General features: G+C 37.5%; 1 protein-coding gene across 3 annotated transcripts in view; it reads right to left on the bottom strand.

Moving 5' to 3' along the window:
* Window positions 1-19,707, bottom strand: part of LOC110442704 (neuronal acetylcholine receptor subunit alpha-10-like) — a 238,482-nt gene that overhangs the window by 40,929 nt on the left and 177,846 nt on the right. For all 3 annotated transcript variants that reach the window (XM_021486427.1, XM_021486426.1, XM_021486428.1), the window contains 2 exons: window positions 5,771-5,859; window positions 4,159-4,307 (listed from right to left, as the gene is read on the bottom strand). In XM_021486427.1, the coding sequence (XP_021342102.1) occupies window positions 4,159-4,307; window positions 5,771-5,831 (210 nt within the window). In that variant the 5' untranslated portion in view covers window positions 5,832-5,859. The remainder of the gene's footprint in view (window positions 1-4,158; window positions 4,308-5,770; window positions 5,860-19,707) is intronic.

Consider the following 19,707-nt stretch of genomic DNA (forward strand, 5'->3'; position numbering starts at 1 on the left):
GTACTAAAATGTCAATACTTAGCTAGTCCCTTATGCTCTCTATACCATTTCAAGGAAGCGCTAACCGCCTGTTTATTTCTAGATAATAGATGTTTAGGCTGTTCTCTGACTTTCAGAGCGTGTGTAAACATCGCCTCAAGCTGTAACTGTCGTTTTTATCACTTTTTTAATAACAAATAGGGGCCAAAAGTGCTTAACGTATCTGCCATATATCATGAACACTGTTTAATTATTTCTAAATTTCAAATGTTAAATGTTGCCATTATTTCTTTAAAAAGAAGTTTTTCAAATATTATATCCCGTAAAATGCATTTTAACTTTTGTAACTCTTGATTTTGGTATCTACGACCCATTCAAAGAGCACTTAAACCTCTTGCCATATATTATAATGCTGTTCATATTGTACCCAGGGTATGTATTATAGCCAACTCTTGTCTACGTATACCCTTGAGAGTGTCGACTGTCGAGAAGGTACATTATAGTCGAAAAACTTTCTTAAAGCAAGGCCAAGAATTCTATCCCTCTAGTTGTAAATAACCATAGCATTCCTTCAGTTTAGGAATTTCGATCACATCTATTTTGTTTCTAAGGATGGTGTTGCCAGAGATTAATCCGAGGAATAATGAATTTATGTTTATTGTAATAAAAATCATACACAACTGCATATCGAATCATCGAATGTCTCTGGCTTCACAATGTGATTTTTATATATCTCTGTATTTGTCATTACGGTGTGACATCTGTACGGATTAAATATGCTGTGTATATTGTCAGGTAGGATTGCTGTCCTTTCAAGTGTGTCTGTGTTGATCGCTTGGTTCTCTTTTTATCGGTTGTTTGTACTTTTCGTGCTTTGTTTATCGTCTGGTTAAGGATTGCTGTGCGTTCGAGTGTTTCTGTGTTTATCGTTTGATTAAGAATTGAAGTGCATTCGAGTGTTTCTGTTTATATCCCTTTGTTCTCTGCTTATCGGTTGCTTTGAATTTTCGTGCAATTGAGTAATTCTATATTTATCATTTGGTTAAGGATTGGTTTGCATTCGAGTGTTTCTGTGTATATCGTATGTCTGGTAAAGGTTTATGTGCATTCGAATGCTTCTGTGTTTATCCCCTGGTTTAGAATTGATGTGCATTCGAGTGTTTCTATTTTATCACTTGGTTCTCTGCTTATCGGTGACTGTGACTTTTCATGCAATTGAATATTTGTTTGTTTATCGGTTGGTTGAGGAGTTGTATGCATTCGAGTATTTCTGTGCCTATGGTCTGCTTAAGGATTGATCTGCATTCGAATGCTTCTGTGTTCATCGCTTGGTCCTCTGCTTATCGATTGCTGTGACTTTTCATGCACTTGATGATATTTTTTTATCGTTTTGTTAAGGATTGATGTGCTTGAGAATGCTTATGTGCTCATTCTAGTGTTTATTTGTTTATCTTTTGTTTGAGACAATTTGTACGTTTTGGCGATTACGGTCTGGTCGTAAGTTTATGCGTATAATTCAAACACATTTATATGTTAAACCACACACAGAATCCGGTTCAAGGCATTGTATTTCAGATAAACAATTCAAAACAGTTTTCATAAAACATAAATCATGGCAAAATTAAGAAAGTGTATATAGCAGGTAATTTAAGGAAAGGGAAAAAAAAGGAGAAAAAGGACAATGATTATGATTGTATATTACAAGTCTTGAAATCGTTACAGTATAGATTTTCGCGAATAGGGTATGAACAATATTGAATAATGTTCCCTCTTCCCGTTTTTTCTCGTCAGACTTCTTCGGAGAACCACAAAGAAGAACATAAAGTGTAATATTGAAATAACGACAAATATTTCCAATCAAAACTTGAACTTTTCTAAACATACAATAACATAGTATATTACAGCATTATATCATTTCCACAAACACACGTTGGGTCGCTGATGATGCTTTTTGAGTCATACGTAAAATTACTTCAAACTTTCAATAAACAACACGATAAAAATCGATAAAACTAGGGCAACATATGAACAAAGGCAAGATTTACGCGGAGACCCTTGCAAAGTACAAAGAGATGTAAACCTGATTCAAAGTCTAGTAACATCACATTATCACATCGTGAACTCGGGTAGTGAAAAAAACCCACAAGGCATTCTAATGAGCAAAATCAAAAACGTCGACCTTCACATCGCACAAAGGAAAAGCATATTTCCCTGTGAGATTCTAAAGGCAACCATGACACTTGTTCACAGTCTTTATCATCCTGCATCTTTGGAAACCCATTATTGTAGTTTGTACATGTACGTCAGCAATTGACATCCATCAGTTAAGTCAGGATATTCGGAGTAAGCTTTTGAGACTGAAACAGCCTGTACATATTAACACCATAAGTAGGGAAGCAAGGATGTCGCTATCAAGAAATGGAACGTTCACGATCGGAAAGAAGAAATAGAAACAAAAGAGTACAATTGAGCAACAACTGACCATGTTTATGTTGAATTAATGATTGAAAACTGCGTTTTGAACGTCTGCACTCCGTAATATTACAGTAAATGGAATAATAATTGGAATTAATTAGACAACCGAAAATTAGGAATAGGTAAGTTTCGTTTTTTTTTTCACATTGTAGCTGTTGGGATTACCTACTTTAGAAACAAAAGAAGATTACAAAGTTTACAAAAGGGTATTTGCTGTTGTTGAGATAATAATTTATCATTATTTATTCATTTTAGTAATATTTTTCATTATTTTTGTTATTATATCTTTCTTCTTTCTGATACAGGTTCAAGTTGTGACTCTTGATATATATATATAAAAAAAATATACTTGAAATAGAAAGTCAGCCAGTAATAATACTTGCTACTTCAAGCTGAACCAGTGAAAACAAGTAAGATCTGTTTGAGAGTAACCATCCCACGCTTCGCACGCATATTCCAATTGAGGCAAAACAAACAATCTGCTACAGGAAGTGTCCCCATGAACTTAAGTGTGTTGTGTATAACTATTGATCAATCCCAAATGAAAAATAATTGGCGTTATTTCTGCTTTAACATATATCCTGAAATTGTATATCCCGTAAAATATACGACCTATTCAAAGCGCAATTAAATATCTCACCTTATAAGCCTATCCTTTTCATATTGTACCAAGAGTACGTATTACAGTCAAACGAGTTTATCTATGTATCCCTTTTAGTGTGTCGAGAATGTGCGGTACAGTTAGAAAACTTTCTGAAAACAAGTCAAACTTTTGAGGTACATAAATACGAAGAAAAAGAAGCAAAGCGTCACGCACAAAAGCAGTCGATAAAAAAAAAATACATTCTACACAAAAAGACCTTCAATGAAAGACAAAAATCAAAGAGGATGCCAACAAGGATATCAAAGTAAATCACGTCATGATGACAATCCTAACATTCCTTCAGTTTTTGAATCTCAAGGATGTTGTTTTTTGACGATCTTACCAGATTATTCTGAGGAATGATGAGTTAATATTCTTCGAAATAAAAATCACATACTGAAATAGTCAGTCAGCTGAGGTAACTGAATTCACAAAGTTATCATTATAAATACTTTAGTATTTATCGTCTGGTTGTGGCTTTTGGCACATTTTAGGATTTCTGTATTTATCGTCTGGTTTTGACATTGGCACATTTTAGGATTTCTGTGTTCATTTAAGGTTTTCTGTGTTTATCGTCTTCATTGTGACTTTTTGTACATTTGACCGTACCTATGTTTAACGTCTGGTGTTATTCTTTTAATACAACTGTATTTTATCGTCTGGGGAGACATAACTTGTTGTACATTCCAGTGTTTAGTTTTTAATGCTAGTAATAAAAGGAATTGCTATCAATGGCAAACATCATCATGGTTTTTCATAACAATATGCATTGTTTCGTATATAAGTCAATTCCAATGTGAATGCAACTCCTAAGTCAATATGGCAGTATTTTTTCAAGTGCACTTTCCATTTACTTCTAAAAGACGTATGGCGACAAACTAATGCTGGAAGTTATAGGAAACTTAATTGTATTATAAATCGTTTGAAAAACGTAATATTGATCTTGGACATTTGTCTCACCCTGTCATCACACGTACTTCAACATCACGTATTTTGTCATCTCATACTTAATCGTCTCATGTTTTACCATCACATGCTCACGTGTTGTGCTTTATACTTACCACATCTATTATCTGGGCCAGCGCCACACCAAACTTAACATTTAAAGGTTTAGAACTATTCTGGGACGGCATGATTCTCTTCTCGTAATTCTTAAGCAAATCTCGTACTAAACGATACTCGTGAACGTCGCTCAGAACGAGGTCCAAACCTGAAAAAATACGAAAAGACTGATATTATCTTCATCATTACGCTTGGTCCTTACCTAACGTATATCATCGTGGGCCGGGAAAGACGGGAACAGTGTATGGGGGGGGGNATCGTGAAATGAAAACTGCGAGCGCTGTATAGGCCAAAATAATCCTTCATCTTCCTAGTCGAATAACCTTTTTAATAAGGCTTCCATTATGCTTCAGGCAAATATTCGTAATTCATATTTAACGTGCAAAACTAATCCTACTTTGCACAACTGAAAAACCGGCAAGGTCAAAGTCATTCTTCTTTTGTTTTGATGCTAATAAGATCGGTGCCTTATAATGCGGGACACAATTATAATCTCTTTTGAAAATAAACCCTAGATAATTAGGATAAGCACAAGTTGTTAAAACTCTGCCACCAAAGAAGATTAAAAATGATGTCACAGAAATGTTATATAACTTTAATAATGTCCCTCCAGCATAAAATACACATCTAAAATGGTTATCAATTTCAATCTATCCTGGATGCATGGACCGAAACATGATACAGCAGCCCTGATTCCTCCTACCGGCATGTCATTAGCATCTCTGTCCGAAATTGTGTTGAGCGTTTCATTCAGAGATTCAATAAATACTCAGGATTCTTTCGAAGAGCTTTTTTTTTTTTTTTACATTAGTTTGATTATCTTTATAACGAATGATTTAATTGATATATGCCTGTTTCTTTTCAGTGCTTTTGGTAAGCTTACTTCCCAGTCTTCCCATGATACTTTGTACATATCATATAAATCATGCGCAATATGGTAGTGTTGCAACTATTTTTCGCATCCGATTTCAGGTGTTTGAAACAAATATTAATATCACGGGCACACGAACTATCAATCATAGTATCACGCGGCGTACGTGAAGAAAACATCGGTAAATTAACTGCAATCTAAATAGTAATAATGTGATAACCAAGGGTGTATCTGCTGAAAACTACGGTATTTATGTTATAAACATGGGATTATCAGCTTAAACCAGGAAATAAGTGTGATAAACATGGATGTTTTCATTGAAAACTACGGTATTATTGTGTGGGTGTTTTCACTGAAAACTACGGTATCAATGTGATAAACATACGTGTATTCATTGAAACCTTGGGTAGTTAAATGATAAACATGGGTGGTTTTTTTTACTGACTACGGTATTTTGTGTGGTAAACATGGTTGTTTTCACTAAAAAATACGGTGTTAGTGTGGTAAATATGGGTGTTTTCACTGAAAACTACGGTATTAGTGTGGTAAATATGGGTGTTTTTACTGAAAACTACCGAATAAGTGTGGTAAACATGGGTTTATTAACTGATAACTACGGTATAAGTGTGGTAAACATGGGTTTATTAACTGAAAACTACGGTATAAGTGTGGTTATTTGTGTTACAGAAACCGTGAAATTCGTCTACTAATTGTGACGTCATGATAATACTAATAATTACCCGCTATTAGCATGAAGATTGCACAAAAATGGCCTCCAATCATGGCTGTCATCGTTGTCATCGTGTTCCGCAGGCACGCAGTCGGGCAACTGAAAAAACAAAAGTCATCACATTACCATACTGTCGCAAGTTAAATGTAATTGTTTCGTTAAATAAGAATGAAAATGTCATCAATTTTCGAATTTACCTTTATAAGTCACTAGGTTAAGAAAAGCTGATGGATTTTTTGTATCTGCAAAACGGCCCAACGACAATTAAAGCTAGATGTAAGTACATGTATTTGTTAGCACCTGGCGTACCAGACTAGTACAGCGTTAATCTAACCCAGAGCTAGGCGTACCAGACCAGGACAGCGTTAATCTAACCCAGAGCTAGGCCTACCAGACCAGTACAGCGTTAATCTAACCCAGAGCTAGGCGTACCTGACTAGTACAGCGTTAATCTATCCAAGAGCTAGGCGTACCTGACCAGTACAGCGTTAATCTAACAAAGAGCTAGGCGTACCAGACTAGTACAGCGTTAATCTAACCCAGAGCTAGGCGTACCTGAGCGTGTTCTTTTCTTAATGATATTACTAAATTACATTTTAGAAAGTGTATGGCAACTATACGACTTAACAGTACTACTAACATAAAAATACAAAGGACCTTCCCGAACATCTTTCTATTTGATTTGATTTACTAATAATCCGTACGTAAACGCCTCGGAGGGGAAAGCAAATTAAATTCCGGAAACAACGTCCTGCACCAGGCTCTGTTGTTAGTGATATTCCGACCAATTATCATGAAGTGTCTGCCATATTGTGCACGACTCCGGCCACACATAGCGGTACTGACCACTGCTTTACTTTATTGATTGATGAATTCCTTAACATCCCGCCTGAACTGCCAGTCGTGGTCTTTCTTTATCAATGCCAAATAAAGGAGATTAATAGCAAATTTTGTATTCAGGTGGTGTCAATATGGCCGCGTTGCCACGACGGAAGTCAAGAAGACAAATAGTACTGGATCCATACACTTCACATAAACCGGAAAATAATCAAGTAATGAAGTATGAAATGATCCGCCATCGTGGAACTCTCCTTAGTGGAGGCAGAAAAGGGGTTCATTAGTGTGACATTGAGCGACTTCATTTTGAAGGCTTGCCTTTGCGGTCAGCAGATTTGACACTAACGCATGCGCAGGAATGTCCACTTTTGCTGCATATAAATTAAACCTGCAGTTCGCAAGGTAATTGACCTTTAGTGAAAAATTAGCATAGATTGATTCGTTATGTCTGCATCGCTAATGTCGCCTATTTTGTCATCGATTTGCTTCAGACACTAAAACGAAGGCCCAATTTCAGCAGGTGTATGTTTATGTATTGACAGATAAAGGAAACACTTGGCCATTAACATCTATTTTCTTAAACTATAAAAACTTTCAACAAAACAAAATTCAATGACTATCATTATAAAATGACTATATAGTCGATATTTGATACAACAATGTACTGAACAGCTATGTCTCTGCAACATTGATAACTGACCCCTGGATATAAAATATTCGAAAATTGATTACACCAAAACAAAACAAACAAAAAATCTTCGACAAGTTTACGCATTCGAAATATGTTTGGAAAAGTTAATGCAATTCATTATGCTGTATAAAAGTAGAAACTGAAACGTAAATTTCGTTATAAAATTAAAAGATTTTACGTCACACATCTGCATGTAAAACTTTTAATACAAGAACAAATGCCTTATCCGCACCGATATGCCAATCATACCTTACAAAAATACATTATTTTCATTTTTGGCAAAGACCCGGATGACACTCTACGGCAAATAATGCCGTAAAGTGGTCTAGTGTTGTAAACATAATTATACCGTGTGACTACAGTTGTGTTTTTGTTTCCCTGTAAAACTGAATGAAAAAAACGAACAAAACATATATATGAAATACATCTGATGATAGGGTCGACGTAGAACCCTGTTCTTCCTTCTGTGATGATACTTTCAGACCATCGTAGATCTGCTACCCCCATGTACTACTACGTAGAATCCTTAATTCTTTACTTATCAGATAATAGTACTTACAGCATAATACAGTACATACAGTCTACACAGTTTTCAACGATCAGTCATGTAGTTCAGGTGTATATTTCTTATCAAGCCTATACGTTGTTTCGGCAGCTTTAAACACTGATGGGTTTTGCACTTTTTTAAAACGAATTTCAGCTAAATGGTTACAGGTAGGCAGTTATTCCACAACTTGCTGCTACTTTCCCAAAAATTCCCATGCGTATACGTAACGGTACGAGATTTTAGGACACAAACCAGTGATTCTAACTCTGACCTTGGTGGTCGTTGATAGAAGGTAGCACGTGCCTTCAGATAGAGAGGAACTGTCGCATTTAGCTACTTGTATCTACATACAGGTACCCAAGGGACCTGAGAATTTGGTAAAGCTATATTTGGACCTAAAGTAATATTTTCAGAGTAAGTTTACATGTTACATGATCGACTCTCGGTAAAAATGACACCCTCAATAATTGTATATATAATCATTGGGGATGTCACCTTTATCGAAAGTCGATCTTAACCCCTAAAACATGTAAACTTACTCTGAACGCTTTACTTTACATGTAGGTCCAATTATAGCTGTAACAAATTATCAGGTCCCTGTGGTACATACCAGAACCTTATACTGTTATATGTATGGTACAGGTAACGAACGGATAGAGAGCAGTACTCTCCTTTTACAGTACGTGAAGCTATGTTAATTTTGTTCATGTTAATGTATATTAGAAATATAAGCAATCTCTTTGCCACTTTTCTACATGTTCATGTCTATGTATGTATTTCACTGTGTTTTTCTATTTTTGCCTTCAAACTACTTTGTAGTTACAAATATGGAAATAACATTTTGAATTTGAATTTGTAACATGCCAATCTGCAGTATCTCCCTGAAGACGGAGTTACTGAGATACCATATAAGTTAGAGTTAGACTGGCTACCAGCCCCCAAGTTTGTATGAAGAATTTCTCTGCATTTTACTACTAGCTTATCTCCCCCTAGTCTAGAATCAGACATCCAAGTGATCAACATTTTTTGAGTTAAACTTTTTTCTTAATACTTCAATATTCTAGAGACAATGGCCAGTCTATATAAGAGTGTATTGTTGTGGTACAGGCGATAGGTTACCAGCAACGTGTCTAGGGTTTACAGCAAAATATACAGATCATCCAGTATTCCAGATTCGGTAGAAGCATGGCATTGCTATGGCGTTTTCCTCTTTCGCAGTCTGTACTCACAGAACTAAGTATACATTTGAGTTCCTCGTCGATGAGACTGTCTGAGTGGGGTTGTCTTAAATCTTATGCTACAGGTCCTGTGTCTTGTTCTACAGATGATTTGGTGTTAGAACAATGAGGTCTGTCGTATCCTGATTTAGCTTCAGCATACTGGCACTAAACCAAAAACTGACGTCCGTCAGACATTTTCCAGACTTACTATCACATATATGGTATTATAGTTGTTATGCAGTCTGAACATCCTGTATGTATGTGTGTCATCAGCATAACGGAATATCTCAACAGTGTTTTGGAAATACAGACAACCCATAGATAGGCCTAGCACTATTTAGGAGCCCCAAACTCGAGGTTTCATTTTCAGACGTGGTCATTCACAAGACACTGTAGTCTGTCACTGAAATGGGAGTCAATCCAGCAGAGTGTCACCAACCACTCCGTAAAATAATCAAGAAGCAAAATCTGCATAGAGGTAAACTTGTCTACTGCCTAAGATAGATCTGTGCAGTGTAACTGTAGCAATCTGCTGAGATAAATAAATAAGATTTTGGGACCGTAGCAAGTTTGTGAGGACATGTCCAAAGGGACCGAGGCGACGGTAATATAACACTGGTAGTAAAGACTATTTATATCGTAAAAACTCAGCAATGTAATTCAACTAAAGGATCATTTAACATACGACGACAAAAGTTAGAGTGCAAATTGAAATTGAAAAGACAAGTCCTGCAGACAACCGCATTAACGCACCACTCTTTACGGCGATAATGGACTTTATAGAGGGCTGCTGCTTAAATGTGGAGAGGGTCCTGAGCACATGTGAGATGGGAAGCGGAGGGGGAGTTCACCGGATATTGGACATTCCCCTTTTTATTACAACGGACTTTTACGAGGCAGATTATTGCGTGTTGTAGAGGTCAGCGAATCACGTCCAGGATCCACTGCGCCAGTCTCTGATCCCTAACCATCCATTACAAATGGCACACACTATGGTCCTCCATCTCCATTGTGCCACTATCATGGTTCACGTGTACTATTACACAATAAGGTTTCATGTATTGTAGTAAGTAGTGCTCTGGTATATAGGGCTAGATATATCAGTAAGTACTGTAGTTAGTAGTACTCTGGTATATAGGGCTAGAGATATTGGTAAGTACTGTAGTTAGTAGTACTCTGGTATATAGGGCTAGAGATATTGGTAAGTACTGTAGTTAGTAGTACTCTGGTATATAGGGCTAGAGATATTGGTAAGTACTGTAGTTAGTAGTACTCTGGTATATAGGGCTAGAGATATTGGTAAGTACTGTAGTTAGTAGTACTCTGGTATATAGGGCTAGAGATATTGGTAAGTACTGTAGTTAGTAGTACTCTGGTATATAGGGCTAGAGATATTGGTAAGTACTGTAGTTAGTAGTACTCTGGTATATAGGGCTAGAGATATTGGTAAGTACTGTAGTTAGTAGTACTCTGGTATATAGGGCTAGAGATATTGGTAAGTACTGTAGTTAGTAGTACTCTGGTATATAGGGCTAGAGATATTGGTAAGTACTGTAGTTAGTAGTACTCTGGTATATAGGGCTAGAGATATTGGTAAGTACTGTAGTTAGTAGTACTCTGGTATATAGGGCTAGAGATATTGGTAAGTACTGTAGTTAGTAGTACTCTGGTATATAGGGCTAGAGATATTGGTAAGTACTGTAGTTAGTAGTACTCTGGTATATAGGGCTAGAGATATTGGTAAGTACTGTAGTTAGTAGTACTCTGGTATATAGGGCTAGAGATATTGGTAAGTACTGTAGTTAGTAGTACTCTGGTATATAGGGCTAGAGATATTGGTAAGTACTGTAGTTAGTAGTACTCTGGTATATAGGGCTAGAGATATTGGTAAGTACTGTAGTTAGTAGTACTCTGGTATATAGGGCTAGAGATATTGGTAAGTACTGTAGTTAGTAGTACTCTGGTATATAGGGCTAGAGATATTGGTAAGTACTGTAGTTAGTAGTACTCTGGTATATAGGGCTAGAGATATTGGTAAGTACTGTAGTTAGTAGTACTCTGGTATATAGGGCTAGAGATATTGGTAAGTACTGTAGTTAGTAGTACTCTGGTATATAGGGCTAGAGATATTGGTAAGTACTGTAGTTAGTAGTACTCTGGTATATAGGGCTAGAGATATTGGTAAGTACTGTAGTTAGTAGTACTCTGGTATATAGGGCTAGAGATATTGGTAAGTACTGTAGTTAGTAGTACTCTGGTATATAGGGCTAGAGATATTGGTAAGTACTGTAGTTAGTAGTACTCTGGTATATAGGGCTAGAGATATTGGTAAGTACTGTAGTTAGTAGTACTCTGGTATATAGGGCTAGAGATATTAGTAAGTACTGTAGTTAGTAGTACTCTGGTATATAGGGCTAGAGATATTGGTAAGTACTGTAGTTAGTAGTACTCTGGTATATAGGGCTAGAGATATTGGTAAGTACTGTAGTTAGTAGTACTCTGGTATATAGGGCTAGAGATATTGGTAAGTACTGTAGTTAGTAGTACTCTGGTATATAGGGCTAGAGATATTGGTAAGTACTGTAGTTAGTAGTACTCTGGTATATAGGGCTAGAGATATTGGTAAGTACTGTAGTTAGTAGTACTCTGGTATATAGGGCTAGAGATATTGGTAAGTACTGTAGTTAGTAGTACTCTGGTATATAGGGCTAGAGATATTGGTAAGTACTGTAGTTAGTAGTACTCTGGTATATAGGGCTAGAGATATTGGTAAGTACTGTAGTTAGTAGTACTCTGGTATATAGGGCTAGAGATATTGGTAAGTACTGTAGTTAGTAGTACTCTGGTATATAGGGCTAGAGATATTGGTAAGTACTGTAGTTAGTAGTACTCTGGTATATAGGGCTAGAGATATTGGTAAGTACTGTAGTTAGTAGTACTCTGGTATATAGGGCTAGAGATATTGGTAAGTACTGTAGTTAGTAGTACTCTGGTATATAGGGCTAGAGATATTGGTAAGTACTGTAGTTAGTAGTACTCTGGTATATAGGGCTAGAGATATTGGTAAGTACTGTAGTTAGTAGTACTCTGGTATATAGGGCTAGAGATATTGGTAAGTACTGTAGTTAGTAGTACTCTGGTATATAGGGCTAGAGATATTGGTAAGTACTGTAGTTAGTAGTACTCTGGTATATAGGGCTAGAGATATTGGTAAGTACTGTAGTTAGTAGTACTCTGGTATATAGGGCTAGAGATATTGGTAAGTACTGTAGTTAGTAGTACTCTGGTATATAGGGCTAGAGATATTGGTAAGTACTGTAGTTAGTAGTACTCTGGTATATAGGGCTAGAGATATTGGTAAGTACTGTAGTTAGTAGTACTCTGGTATATAGGGCTAGAGATATTGGTAAGTACTGTAGTTAGTAGTACTCTGGTATATAGGGCTAGAGATATTGGTAAGTACTGTAGTTAGTAGTACTCTGGTATATAGGGCTAGAGATATTGGTAAGTACTGTAGTTAGTAGTACTCTGGTATATAGGGCTAGAGATATTGGTAAGTACTGTAGTTAGTAGTACTCTGGTATATAGGGCTAGAGATATTGGTAAGTACTGTAGTTAGTAGTACTCTGGTATATAGGGCTAGAGATATTGGTAAGTACTGTAGTTAGTAGTACTCTGGTATATAGGGCTAGAGATATTGGTAAGTACTGTAGTTAGTAGTACTCTGGTATATAGGGCTAGAGATATTGGTAAGTACTGTAGTTAGTAGTACTCTGGTATATAGGGCTAGAGATATTGGTAAGTACTGTAGTTAGTAGTACTCTGGTATATAGGGCTAGAGATATTGGTAAGTACTGTAGTTAGTAGTACTCTGGTATATAGGGCTAGAGATATTGGTAAGTACTGTAGTTAGTAGTACTCTGGTATATAGGGCTAGAGATATTGGTAAGTACTGTAGTTAGTAGTACTCTGGTATATAGGGCTAGAGATATTGGTAAGTACTGTAGTTAGTAGTACTCTGGTATATAGGGCTAGAGATATTGGTAAGTACTGTAGTTAGTAGTACTCTGGTATATAGGGCTAGAGATATTGGTAAGTACTGTAGTTAGTAGTACTCTGGTATATAGGGCTAGAGATATTGGTAAGTACTGTAGTTAGTAGTACTCTGGTATATAGGGCTAGAGATATTGGTAAGTACTGTAGTTAGTAGTACTCTGGTATATAGGGCTAGAGATATTGGTAAGTACTGTAGTTAGTAGTACTCTGGTATATAGGGCTAGAGATATTGGTAAGTACTGTAGTTAGTAGTACTCTGGTATATAGGGCTAGAGATATTGGTAAGTACTGTAGTTAGTAGTACTCTGGTATATAGGGCTAGAGATATTGGTAAGTACTGTAGTTAGTAGTACTCTGGTATATAGGGCTAGAGATATTGGTAAGTACTGTAGTTAGTAGTACTCTGGTATATAGGGCTAGAGATATTGGTAAGTACTGTAGTTAGTAGTACTCTGGTATATAGGGCTAGAGATATTGGTAAGTACTGTAGTTAGTAGTACTCTGGTATATAGGGCTAGAGATATTGGTAAGTACTGTAGTTAGTAGTACTCTGGTATATAGGGCTAGAGATATTGGTAAGTACTGTAGTTAGTAGTACTCTGGTATATAGGGCTAGAGATATTGGTAAGTACTGTAGTTAGTAGTACTCTGGTATATAGGGCTAGAGATATTGGTAAGTACTGTAGTAAGTAGTACTCTGGTATATAGGGCTAGAGATATTGGTAAGTACTGTAGTAAGTAGTACTCTGGTATATAGGGCTAGATATATTGGTAAGTACTGTAGTAAGTAGTACTCTGGTATATAGGGCTAGAGATATTGGTAAGTACTGTAGTAAGTAGTACTCTGGTATATAGGGCTAGAGATATTGGTAAGTACTGTAGTTAGTAGTACTCTGGTATATAGTGCTAGATATATTGGTAAGTACTGTAGTAAGTAATACTCTGGTATATAGGGCTAGAGATATTGGTTAGTACTGTAGGTAGTAGTACTCTGGTATATAGGGCTAGAGATATTGGTAAGTACTGTAATAGCTATGCATATATTTGTATATGTAAGTACAATATAGTTATTTTTAGTCGCATAATCGGAATATGTCTCTAGATCCCATGAAAGAAAATTTCACGGATGTAAAAAAATAGTTTAAGTTTGGCTAAAAAGGGCTGTCTGCCTTTTTAAATTACCAAGATCATTTTAATTAGGGCCCCGTATCGGAGATACGGGTGCCCTATAGTAATCACTCTGTCTGTCTGTCTGTCCGTCCACAAATTTTGATCCTGGCTAATAACTTTGTTATTTATTGACCGATGTACTTGAAACTTGGTCAAGATGTTCAGTTCACAAAAATACACATTGAGGTAAAAAATCAAGGTCAAAGGTCAAGGTCATTAGGTTCAAAGGTCAAGGTCAAATTTTACATCTTTTCACTGATAAACATTTTGTTATGACGTTATGAAGCAAAGTTGATCAGAATTAAACAAGGAGTCAACTGACCAAAGGTCAAGGTCATCGGGTCAGGGGTCGAGACACATTTTGTAGTTTTTCACTGGTGAACATTTCCCTATGACATTATGAAGCAAAGTTGTTCGGAATTAAACAAAGAGACACACTGAGGTAAAAAGTTGAAGCAAAGGTCAAGGTCATTAGATTCAAAGGTCAAGGTTAATTTTTGCATCTTTTCACTGATGAACATTTTGTTATGACATGATGAAGCAAAGTTGATCAGAATTAAACAAGGAGTCAACTGACCAAAGGTCAAGATCATTGGATCAAATGTCAAGGTTAAATTTTGTATCTTTTCACTGGTGAACATTTCGCTATGACACTTTGAAACAATGTTGCTCAGAATTAAACAAGGAGTCAATTGACCAAAGGTCAAGGTCACTAGGTCAAAGGCGAAGGTTAAATGTTGTAACTTTTCCCTGATGAATATTTTGTTATGACATTATGAAGCAATGTTGTTCAGAACTTAGCACAGAGTCAACTGACCTTAGGTCCAGATTACGGGGTCCAAGGGGTCAAGGTCAAGTTTTGTATTTTTCACTGAAGAACATTTTGTTATGATATTAAGAAGCAAAGTTGGTCAGAATTAAAGAATAAGTCAACTGACCAAAGATCAGGGTCACTGGGTTAATGGTCAAGGTCAATTGGGTACAAAGGTCAAAGACAAAGTGGATCTCTGACTTTGACCCTGGCTCTTGATGGAGGAGTTATATAAGGTGAAATAAAACAAATCAAAGCTAACAAATGAGTATTGCACCGGTATTTACATTTCTGTTAGCCCAGCAAATATGGAGGTGGAAGGAAACAAGACTCACATCATAGTACATGTAAAATGTATATTTTGCTTCCTTGCGATTCTTTTTGAAGTCCAAATGTCAAACGTCAAGCCCAGCTATATGGGCAGATTGCATCTTGATGTTTATGGGGGATATATTGCCACAAGACGGGCCCTTACTGACCTGTCAGTGTTCTAGTTAATTCTGTTTTTTTTTTTAACTAAACCTTATGTTATATTCACGTTAAAATAGCACATGACTCGAAATCCTGCAATTAGATACATGCATAATTTAAAAACAAGTAGTATTAATATAACGGGTTTGTTTATTCTAAACAAAACCACAAAGAACCGCTTTCCATTAAACCTAGCATTCCGTAAAATAAACTGTTTCTTTTACAAAAAAATATGAAACAGTTTATTAATCAGTCATCCATGTTGTCCGCATAGAAACGCACAGTGAGTCTAAGTATGGGGAAGACACCGGAGTGCACAGGAAAAACGTGTAGTCGGGCTGGTGACCCAATACATTTTGAATCATAAGGGAGGGATGAGTTTGACAAGTCACAATGAAGGACGGAGATAGACATCGGAAACAACACAAGTTAGAGGAAGATAAAATGTATAAATTATCTGACAAGCCACAGGGAAAAAGTCTGATTTTTTCCCTAATAGCTCCTAATGCATTTTATCGAATAGGTGAATTGCATTCGGACACCAAAAGGTCACAAGTACTTTACGAAAGTATCAAACGCTTCAATTTGTTCTAAGCGTTGACTGATTGGCCCTAGCGCGGTGTCACATGCAGCTAAACGCAGTGCCATGGAGATTGGTGTCATTAAATAAAACACTGACATATTGTTCGAACTGCGGAGTCACGTGATCACCGAAACTGTCGTTTAAACGGAATGGTGTGGCATGCACATGTAAAAGGTGAGAATATCCCGATTCCGAATGTTCTCTTGACCCCATTTCTCCGGCCGGTACGTTCCCAAACATATATGTTAATGATAATGTCTGCCTGATGCCAGTCACGTGACACAGATGTACACTGATACTGTAATGAATTGGCCTGACAATGGCTCAATAGGAACTTACGTACAGGATACGTTTATTCTAAGTAAGATCCGTATATAAAAATGATTTGCAAAGGACACAAGCGGTACTAAAGGAAGTAGCCGAGACAAGATATAATATTAACACGTATGACGAGACTAACACGATGTAAGCCTGTGTCGAGATTTGGCGTTACTTGGCAGCCATCTTCTTTTTGTCGTATACATTTCGTGCAGTATTTGAATCGATGCATGTCGTTAATGTTTCATCAAGTACAACACACAATTTGATACACAATTGTGATCATCAATGTGATCATCAATATTTATATATATATAAGTATCGATGACATGCGTGACATCACTAGGTAAACACATATTAGTCTATTTTTAGCCATCTTGTATTAACCTCTCGTTCAACTAAATTTGTATACTGCAAATCCATTAAAACCCCGAATAAATACTTTTACATGGATAGGGACCATTCTTTACAAACATTAAACATGCACACTTAACGCAAGGAAAAGACCAAAGTCTCCTCTCGCAATCTGACAGTTTGGGAGGGGCAACGTCTATTGTACTCTTAATGTCCTTCAAACAGATGCGACAAGACCTTTAAACCATTACTGTACCATTACAACACTTAACATGGTTTACTCGACAAAACACGGTCCGACCTGCTAGTAAAACATTAATCCTCTGATTCTGTAACTCGGATAAAGAGGCTTTTGGAGGAAAAAAACATTTAAAGTCAATTTTATCAACTGCGCTAATGGTCAAAGTCTTTGTTTACTTAAAAAATAACTTAAAACCGTTATCTGTTTAATGTGAAAAAGAAATTTGCAAATCCATGTTCTTAGATTTAAGACGCGAGTTTGGTGAAAAGATTTGCTATTCAAGAGCAATGATCTAAACATAAATCCCATGTCTGCCTTAAAAGAGAAGGAAAAGCACTCTTGGGCTTCCTGTAATTTGTCATTCGGAACTGCTCGTATTGAATTGGCCGATATGTTCCGAGTGAGGCACTTAAAGAAGGCTCGTGCACTTTGGAAATCAAGCTTAGAAATTGCTATTGGTGAACACTTTAGCACTTGTGTTTATGTTCATCTTCATTAACAATACTGACCCAATGCGTTAGACAGAGTCAACCATCGAACTCAAACTCCTCCTTAAAAAAAACCCACAGAAATTGACATTCTAATACATGTATGACATCCTGATGCATGCATCATGGGTGCGGAAAATAGAAGAGGACAGAGGCTCGTTAAACACGTTACCAACAACCAGCTGTCCCCCTGTCTTGTGTGCCGACCTATCTGTTAAGCCTGATCAATGGATTGCTACCAGCATTCCTTGTTTAAGGTATATATTCGTGACATAAACGTATACGGACGGTAAATATACACTTTATTTCTTTTACAACAATTATGAAACAAGTTATTCAACTTGTATCAATCACTCTTGTTAGCCCAGATGTAAGCGCGCGGTGGTCTTTGTGTGGGAGGAAACCGGAATACACGAAGAAAACCCATGTGGTCGGGCAGGTGACCCCGTACCTTTTCACCTCCGATCGGGGAATCGAACCACGGCCACCTTGGTGAAAGGCACTGGACATGCAAACGTACGGACACTGGAAATGAATGAGAACAGGTCTACACTGGGCATGAAATAAAACGGACAATGAAGATATAGGTTTTACTGTAAAGACATTTGACGAAGAACGGTATTGTCTCGTCTGAGCATAACTTACTCTGTACACTATTTATAACTAGATTACTTGTCGGGCATGTAATGTAAGTGTAGCAGTGAAATCACAAACTCATGCTATCGAGGCGTTATCTCTGTTACAGTTAATAACCTACTTATATACATATGTCTGGCTTCTGTTTTAGTATGTGTCACTCCCATTTAACGATTACAGACTGTGGTATAATATAAGCTTATAAAGAGGGAACAATGAGTGGAGGAAAAGAGATCGAGAGAAAGAGATATGAGAGGGGTGGTTGGTGTTTTAAATGTAGCGGAACTGGACTAGGTTGTTCGCAGGTGACATGGTAGCTCAATCAGGTAGAGCGTCCGTCTAGATTAAGGCGGTTCCTGGGTTCGAATCAAAGTCGGGCCATGCTTTTTCCTCTGCTGTTACAATGGTGCATGTGACCAACTATTGCTTCTAGTACTAGGTTAATGACCGACAAGGGAATCCCCGAACCTGGGTTTTATATAGCGTCGTACTCGGGGACGAAGATTAAGGAAAGGAGGGAGGAATGTAGCGCAAATTGGCCGCCGGTGACCAGGTATTAATATAGCGTCCGTCTAGAGTTGGGTGAGTCCAAGGGTCCCAGCCATATGGCTGCGCATTTTCAATGTGACCGGGCGGAATGCTGTGCTGGGCGCCTTCGGCATGGTATTTCAGTGAGATAACACTATAAAATCGGCATCGGATCCGCGCTATCACACGGAGGCAAGCACACCAACACACCCTGTCTCTTGCATATGCACAAAAAGTAGGGATGGAACGATAATATTAGTAAACAGTTAAAGGAACAACAAAGGGTAGGAGAGGCGAGATATCACAGGTTGGAAAATATAAGGAGTGGGACGATAATGAGAGAGTGGGATATATAAGGAGTGGGGCGATATTGAGAGGGTGTGAGATATAAGGAGTGGGCGATAATGAGAGGGTGTGAGATATTAGGAGTGGGGCGATAATGAGAGGGTGTGAGATATTAGGAGTGGGGCGATAAGGAGAGGGTGTGAGATATAAGGAGTGGGGCGATAAGGAGAGGGTGTGAGATATTAGGAGTGGGACGATAATGAGAGGGTGTGAGATATTACGAGTGGGGCGATATTGAGAGTGAGAGATATAAGGAGTGGGGCGATAATGAGAGGATGTGAGATATAAGGAGTGGGGCGATAATGAGAGGGTAGGACGTATTAGGAGTGGGGCGATAAAGAGAGGGTGGGAAATATAAGGAGTGGAGCGATAATGAGAGGGTGTGAGATATAAGGAGTGGGGCGATAAGGAGAGGGTGGGAGATATAAGGAGTGGGCGATAATGAGAGGGTGTGAGATATTAGGAGTGGGGCGATAATGAGAGGGTGGGAGATATAAGGAGTGGGGCGATACAGAGAGGGTGGGAGATATAAGGAGTGGGGCGATAATGAGAGGGTGGGAGATATTAGGAGTGGGGCGATAATGAGAGGGTGTGAGATATTAGGAGTGGGGCGATAATGAGAGGGTGGGAGATATTAGGAGTGGGGCGATA

The sequence above is a fragment of the Mizuhopecten yessoensis genome, unplaced genomic scaffold (genome assembly GCF_002113885.1).
Source record: "Mizuhopecten yessoensis strain PY_sf001 unplaced genomic scaffold, ASM211388v2 scaffold716291, whole genome shotgun sequence".
NCBI lineage: Eukaryota > Metazoa > Mollusca > Bivalvia > Pectinida > Pectinidae > Mizuhopecten > Mizuhopecten yessoensis.